The sequence below is a fragment of the Eupeodes corollae genome, chromosome 2 (genome assembly GCF_945859685.1).
Source record: "Eupeodes corollae chromosome 2, idEupCoro1.1, whole genome shotgun sequence".
NCBI classification, from domain to species: Eukaryota; Metazoa; Arthropoda; class Insecta; order Diptera; family Syrphidae; genus Eupeodes; species Eupeodes corollae.
Genome location: NC_079148.1, coordinates 241031 through 249476, shown reverse-complemented (window position 1 = coordinate 249476; position 8446 = coordinate 241031). Strand labels below are relative to the sequence as shown.

At 31.2% G+C, this 8446-nt stretch overlaps 1 protein-coding gene across 2 annotated transcripts in view; it reads left to right on the top strand.

Annotated features, from left to right (window-relative positions):
- The first annotated feature begins 2903 nt into the window (after nucleotides 1–2903).
- Nucleotides 2904–8446, top strand: part of LOC129948477 (transcription factor Sp9) — a 32769-nt gene continuing 27226 nt past the window's right edge. For both annotated transcript variants that reach the window (XM_056059486.1, XM_056059485.1), the window contains exon 1: nucleotides 2904–4044. In XM_056059486.1, the coding sequence (XP_055915461.1) occupies nucleotides 3931–4044 (114 nt within the window). In that variant the 5' untranslated portion in view covers nucleotides 2904–3930. The remainder of the gene's footprint in view (nucleotides 4045–8446) is intronic.

The window sequence follows — 8446 nt, the reverse complement described above, 5'->3', positions numbered from 1 at the left end:
GTCGTTAAATAATTTTATTTTATTTTATTCTCATTATTATTTGCTTTTTATTAACTTATCTGTTTATTATATTTAGTCAATTTAAATGTAACTTTTTTATTACTTTACATATCCTTTGTGTTTTAAAATTTCATCTATTTCTTAATGAAATGTGTGTTGTCTTAAATGAAGGTTTTTGTCATATTTTCCTTCAAAAATGTAAATGTTTTCTTTTTGAATTTGAATTTTATCATAATGTTGTAAAAATAGCGTATTCAGTAGAAAGATATATTTTTAATATCAAATCTCTGTTTGAACTGAGCGGTAGCAAACCAAATAATATTTTAAGAATGAAATATAATATCTATCTATCTATCTAAATGTTTTAATTAGAGAAAAATTGATAGAAAAACCTTCATTTTAATAAATAAAGAAAAAAAACAGACTCTTTGCCAATAATAAAAAGTTTAAATTACTTGAGAATAATAAATATAAAGTCCACAAAATGTGAAATAATATTTAAAATATTAACAAACTAGATGTTAATAAACATTCAGCATTTTTATTTTTAAAAATTCAGTGTGGTATCAGTTGTGCTAACTTTATAGCTAAATATGTAAGTAGATGATTTAATAAGTCTTGCGTTTGATTGAAAAACACGAATTTGATATTTTATGATTTTACCGAATTTATTTCTTTATAATAATTCTATCCTCGGCTTATACTCCGTGATACCTTTAGAAACTTTTGATGTATTTTTTTCCTTCCTAAAGGCTTTTCTTTAACTCAAATCAAATAAAAAATGTATAAAATCTACAACTACTTAAAATCAAATTATTCTAATTTAATACTTAGTCATACCAGGTATTTAATTTCTCTAAAAATATACATATATTCAGTCCTAGAGACTTTTGCTACACACGAATTTTGAAAGTTGGAAGCTTTATATATTTTTAAGTCACAAGATCAACTGAAACAAAGTATCATTAAAAACATTGATGTTTTGAAGATGTTCTTTTGCTGGAAAATGTGTAAGTCTTGTAATTGAAATGATATGATAAACCAAAGAAACTAGGACTTATTTTTCTTTTAGTGGCGTTTATATTTACTATATTTTGTGTCGAACTACGAAAATATACCAAAAAATCAAGTGTCGGTACACTATGGCGTATACGCACTTATTTTTAATAAATTCAATTTTAATCAGAAACATTCTAGTACCCGTGGTATGATGGTTAGTGCGTTGGAATGTCATGCCAGAGGTCTTGGGTTCGATCCCTGCCTATGCCATCTAGTCTTTTCACGGGTACTGCCTCTGGCGAGGAATTTACAAATTTTCTAAGAGTAATTCTTGTCATGAAAAAGTTCTTTCTCGAATTAGGCGTTCGTATTCGGCAAATAACTCGCACACAGGTATTGTTGAGAGATGTCAGTCACTAGGCGCTGGTTCTCTACGGACTGTTGTGCCACCTAAATTAATTTGTTAACTACATATATTGTGGTTGTAAGGTATGTAGGTTTAAACGATCTAATAAATAATAGTATTATTTTATTGCGATTATATGGACGGAGTAAATCATAGATCATCCAATCCTTTATTTTCCTTTTTATTATTATTTGTTGTTTGTAAAATTGTTTTTTTTTTTCAAATTACATAAGTAGTTGTGTTTTGTAATCCGTTATCAACATAAATCGATAAAAAAATATTACAATATAATTAACACAATATATTCACTTTTTATGCATAGGTATACTAATTTTCAATTGATTACAGTTTATCAAATAAATTGCAAAATAAAAACGTTGTGCTGTGCTATTTCTCAGATCCCCAATATTCACATATGTATGTATTTATTTGCAAGTTAGACATAAATTAGGCAAAATTTTGACCTTTTCAAATGAAAAATTCAAGTAAAGCAAAGTAACACTCTTATCAAAGCATGAGTAATATTTTGGATTATTTTAAAGTGACAGGACGTAACACATAACAGTAAGAACAATGAGAATAAGATTATATAATTACAAAAATGTAAGTCAGTATTACCAATACAAAAGTATATTCTAATGACCGTATATCTATAATGAAAAGTAAGAAAGGTTAGTAGGTTAAGAAACGTATTTCTAATATTCAATTAAATTCCTCAACATTATTAATGTGAACATTTTGGGCTTTTTGGGTGGTATAGGTATAACTTATAAATCTAATTTTAGCAAAAAATAAAATATTACAACTCAAATACCTAAAGTTTTGGATGTATGTAGGTAACAACCTTCCGATCCATAACATACCTGCCTTTAACCCCATCATTCAAAATATAATTTCTACCTTTTCAAAACTTTTAAATTTAGTCTCACATAAAATTCAAATAATCCTGAAGACAGGCATTTTTATTTTTCATTCATGAAACTCAATCGAGAATCGCCATCGCAGTTTCAAAAGCAGTTTTACAAGTCATAGAATAGGTAGGTATGAGTATTTCTGTATCTACGCATGTATCTTTAAATGCGTGCCGCTCCGCAATAAAGTATTAAAGCAAAACTAAAGATATAAAAGAATGAATAAAAAACAACAACGACGAGTACAACGACGAACACCCCTTTTTTATATTGAATTGAAACGCAGGATTCGGTGGCGGCGCCCGCATATCTAAGAGCTAACCCCTGCGAAGAGCGCGCGTGCTTCTATGCTGCACCTCTCATTTCCATTTGACTATCCCCATTCCATTCACACTAATAACAAGTTTCCTGCTGAATGAAATTTTACAACCCTCTGATTGGTCAGAATTCTACCTACAATCATGGCCAACCTCCCAAAGTATCTAGATAGACACAATCTGTTATTTATCGTCATGGTGGTGTCGAACTCGAAGAACAACATGACGGCTTTCCGACTTTCCATACCAGCAGCGCCGCACGAGCAAACAAGACCCCTGCTAGCAGAAGAAGCGAGAAGGCAAGCCAACTCGTATCTACGAGTTTCTTTGCTCACATTTGAGAACCCAGGCAAAAAAGCATTTTCTGGTTTTCTGTTTAGTTCGTTAGTTGTCTCATTGATACAACTGCGCTTGGTAGTTTGTTTTATCGTCGCTGGTTTGCTTTCGTCGCCGTCGCCGATACAGATACCTTACCTACAGATACAAGATAGATACTTTTGTGATTGAAATTTAAAAAAAAATTGCAATCTGCGGGCTTCAAATTTATGACTTCAATCCATCCACCAATCTTTCGGTTACCTTTCAATCTCGAGTGACAGATTTGCATCTCTCTGGACCGTTTGTGTGATTGAAGTTTCAAATATACTTATCTTTCATCGAAATAAATCAAAACTTTTTGGCACATTCAAAAAAGAATCAAAAATCATAATAATAAAATCCAATTAACACCGAGACAATAGATGAAAAGGCTAATGTGCAGACTCTTTGTGCGTTGCGTCCGATAATTTGACGGATTACCAGACTCGTTGATCCTTTTTTACCTTGTTGTCAAAATCGAACACAAAGGCTTTCCCTTTGTTGTTGAAATTCGTGTTGGCTAATGGAAAGTGGCAGCCTCAGCGGAGGTCTGTAACATATATCTACTTCTACAGAATCGTATAGAGGCCCTATGCTGTACCCTGAGCTGTGGATTTGTGATTTTTTTTGCGTGCCTATTTTTGTGTTGTCAATCATTTTTTGACTTATAACGAGACGACATACGATTGAGTAACGGGAGTGCTATAAGTACATACATACGCATAACAATATTTTTCCGTATTCATATCCAAATGCAGAAAACATCATCTCTGTTAAGTGAATTGAAAACTTGAGACGAAACACAAAAAGAAGAATTTTATCGTTTTCATTATTATTGGAAAAAGTGACAAATCCATTAAAAAGATTCAAAACAAAAATATCAATACCAATAGGTTACCTAGCAGGAACATACAAATAAAACAAAAACAAAACATAAAAGATGCTGACTGATATGACGCCGACGGCTGGCCAACTCTACGGATCCCAGATCCCGGCAATGGGAATGAATATCTCTAACATAGCATCGCATCTTCAGAAACCACAAGTTAATCCGGTAAGTACTTTCAAAAAATTTCTATATTTATTGATGTTTGATGGATACCTTAAGATAGAGATTGTTTGCTTATGCAGAGGAGTCTAATTTAACAGAAAATGCCAATTTAATTTAACCTTTGGCCACTTCGAGAGTAGGGAACTATTGTTAGTCGCTTGAATAGAATTGTACAATTTCATATCAGATTTCAGAAATATTAAACCGCTTAATCAAACAGTTTTACAACAGATCTTATTGGGATTTCCCATATCGTTATTATCAGTTCTTGGTACAGAGATCACAAACACTTGTGTGTGTAGTATGTATGTCAAGATGTATAGGTGGCAAGTATTAGGATTAAAATTTGTTTTGAAATTGACCAACATTTAAAGATATACCTGACCTGCATCAGACAAGGAAAAAAGGAAGGTTTTATACATTTTAGCAACCAATAATTCTTACACTCAAGTTGAAATTACTTCAAAAAATAGGAAGGCATTCTTCGGTTCTGATAATTTCTTTACAAATTTATTTAGCAAGTCTTGGAAGTTTAAAATCTCTACAAAATGTTCATGATATAAAATACTAGGTTTGTGTTGGTATTGCTTGCAAAATTGTGTTGTGTTTTTGGAGATCGCTGACGTTATTTTTCAATAGAAGATCAAATAGATGAATTCACGCAAGAAAAAATTGTGTGCGTACTAACAGTAGGTGATGTACTTACTTCTTAAGTTATGACAAATTATATGAATCCCTAAGATATTATGATGTGTGGTAACTCCCATGTCACATCTATTATTGTCCCATAAAGCCAAGTATTCAACAAAACAGTCCATATTTAAAACTTAAAAAACAGAGCGATAAGTCCTTTCTTAACTAACCTCATCTCTATAATTTGTTTATATATTTGATTCCTGAAGAGTTCAGTAAATTTACTTTCGCGTTTATTTCAATTAGAAACTTCTTCTAATAAAATATTTACATCATCGCAGCCGGTGCATAAATGAAATTCTCTGAATGGTGCAGACAAAAATCTTCAAAAAAATAAGATTGAAATCATGTTGTTTGGTCCAATTTTAAGTCTTACAAGATATTGTTAACCATTTGGTTGTGGGACTCTTTGATTGAGGGAACACAGTTATTTTCACAGGGAGTTGCAACTATTTCTTTGAAGCTAAAAAAAGGAACATTTGTTCGCTTTCTCTTCTTTCTGTCATTTCTCAAATCTGTCTTTTAATTATCTTTCCTTCTTTTACATCTGATTTGTATCTTTTATAATAACAACTCTAAATTATGTATCTCAATCTTTGTTTTTTCAATATTATTTCTAAATCAAAATTTTCTTCTTAACAAAAATTATATTTATAAACAAAATTATAAGAATTATCATTCTTAATGTAGCTAAAGGCATACAGAATAAATTAAATAAAACTAAATCATTAAACGAAAAACTCGACTGATCTATCTTAGTTTTAAAGTTTTTATTTCAGTTTGATTTGCCCAAAAAAGTGTATATGTATAGTAAGTAATAGAGAGGTTTATCTTTGAAGCGACGATATAATCTTGCTCCTTCTTAAAACTTCACAAGTATTTAATTAAAGCCTTCAAGTTTATTAAATAAATTCTGCAATCGGGCTGAATATTAAAAGATGATGGGAAAACACAAACAATCTTAGTAACTTTTGCAGCCCAAAGTCGGTCGCTTAAGACTTTGTAAAATGGTCTAGGTTTGCACTGGTTTAAAAATAGATAAGTTTTCTGTAGATAATTTTGTGTTGTATTGATAAAACCCAAGAAGTTTATTGTCAGTTTACTTAACACACGTCACATATCCATCTGCAGCTTACAAGCTAAAACTTAAAAACTAATATGAAAACTTCTGCTAAAAAACATGCGTGGTACATACATATGTTTCGGAATGCAGCCATGTAACAACAAATCGGCACATACTACTCTTATTGAGTAAACTATCAATAGAATAGTTAGATGTATTTAAAGAAGTCGTGAAATTTGCGAGGTCTAATTGAGTTTTTTAAAAAAAATTTGATAATATTTCCCAAATTCAATACTTAGGTCATGTAATTTATTTTTACCATATAGCAGAAATCCACCTTTTAAGTCTATTTTGGAAACAGTGTCAAAAACTTAAAATTTGGAATTGTATAATAGTTGTTCAAATCATAAAAAACGTTTGCCTGCTTTCGTTTGGAGTTACCGATGTATTTTCCAGCATTTCATCGTATTGTTTTAAAACGTTTCTCTCTTTCAAAACAACACTTAATTAATAAATTTTATATGTCCTGTTTCTTAGTGAAAGATTCGTTTGTCAGGAAATAATAAACACGCTCCTGAGGATATAACAAAACTCCCCATATAAGTATGCTCGGGTTTTGTATATATTTTAACCCAATGAAAATGGTATTGTTGAAAGGTTTAAAATTTATAGATTCATATTCAATAATTTCTTTTGTTTCGTCTTCAAAATTGAATCATGTGTCTTTTTGTTTCTCATTTTGGATGCAAATTTATCCCTGCGTGGAGGAACACAAAATCTTTTATTCTTCCGTTTATAGGACATAAAACTACAAAATTCCCCATCCTCACTTTGTAACGAATGCATTGAAATCTACGAATTTAGAAGCAGTAAAGCAAGCGCCACATGTGACCTGATGCCGCAGTGTCAGTGTACCCACCCGCTGTTAAGCCGCACCTTTGTCATTTCATGTCGCCGCCGCCGATGCGCCGCCGCCGCCGGCCGCCACCGTCATTATAGTCGGTATAGATTCACTGTTGCAGCTTCAATATAGGAATACCGCATAAAATCTTTTTGATCAAAAAGTTATTAAATCCGGTTTTATAGTCGAGTTTATTAAAAGATTAATAATTTAAGTTGAAATTGAATACAACCAAAGAACTGTTAATCTAATGCATCATCCAATTCCTCACCAATTCACAGTCAATAGAGTCCAATGGTCACGATGGTCAATTATGTTAAATTGTGAATGTGATTTCCTCAACCACTCTTAGATATGCTAATTTTAGTTATGAGAAAGATCCAATTCCTAGTCTTTACGTTATCCAAGGGAAAGCCTACAAAACTGGGATTTAAAACAAATCTAATCTTTGATCTTAACCGCTTCATTGGATGATTTATGAAGAAGAAAAGAATCTCGAAGCTATAGAAAAGGTGTTTTAAATAATTAATATCACATCCATTTCGAGCAGTTTAAAATTTTTTAAACGCTCTAATTATAAATGTCTCTCTAAATATGCATCTCGAATTTAAAGACTATTTTTCAAGCCATTAAAAATTTAAATGAAAGAAAAACAAAAATCGCATTACATTATACGGATAAAGAGACAAAAAATATATTTACGCATTTAGTTCAGTTCGCACCAAGTATAAAGGCTTTGAAGATGCTGTTTTGTACATCATTTAAATTAGATGTCAAGCAACTGGAAACGGACGATTCGGTCTTTGGTGACAGTTTACGACTTCATTTTGATTCAAGTGATGAAATGTACATCCCTTTTCGTGTATGTTTTGTGAACATAAATCAAATACTAAATGTCTTCACGCGTCAGAGTGTGGACTCGGAATGGATCTTCTATAGTGCACTTACTCAAGTCAGATTATGGTTTGAAAATTAACGAACCGAACTTATGTCTTTCCGGGACGGAAAACTATAAAAGAGCTCCAAAACTACGAAACGATTCATTTCAATTTCATCTACGGAATATTGCCAATGTTGGCACTTAGTCACATCATTCAAATTCAAATGCTTCACTTATGCGAACAAGGTTTTAAAAAACAGATAAAAACTTAAGTTAGAAATGGGTCCTTTAGTAAATTTTAAAAGTTTATTTCGCATGAAGAAAAGTTCAGTCTTTGGAAAAGCAAACACAAATGAAAAATTGGCACAGACTTGAAGTAGGTATAAGAAACTATATGGAAATATCAAAAAGAGTTGAGAACTTTTGAAAAAATTCAAGTAAACATTTAACGAGCTTTGTACTGTTTTGGAAGATAAATTCTATAATTTATTTGACTTAACTAGAACTAGAAAACATTGAATAATAGTTTCAAAAAATAAATCACAACTTTGAAAAAAATACAGGCTATGATGTCACCTGAAAGTATTATTATTTAATTGTAATTTAACAATTATTTGAAATAAGAAAGATTGCTTGTTGGCAAACCCGTTAAAGATGCTCTTGTTGGTGGAATTAGGGTCCTTTGTTCTTGGAATTACTTAATCACAGTATTTTTCAAGCATATATACCTTTAAATAATTACAAAATTTATTTGAGCATTGTAAACTTAAATTTGCTTCTCTGAGAGTCAACCCATCTGTAGAAAAATGTACATACCTCTTCCAGATCGTATATAGTATAATCTGTTTGCTTTTTAATTCATTTTTTA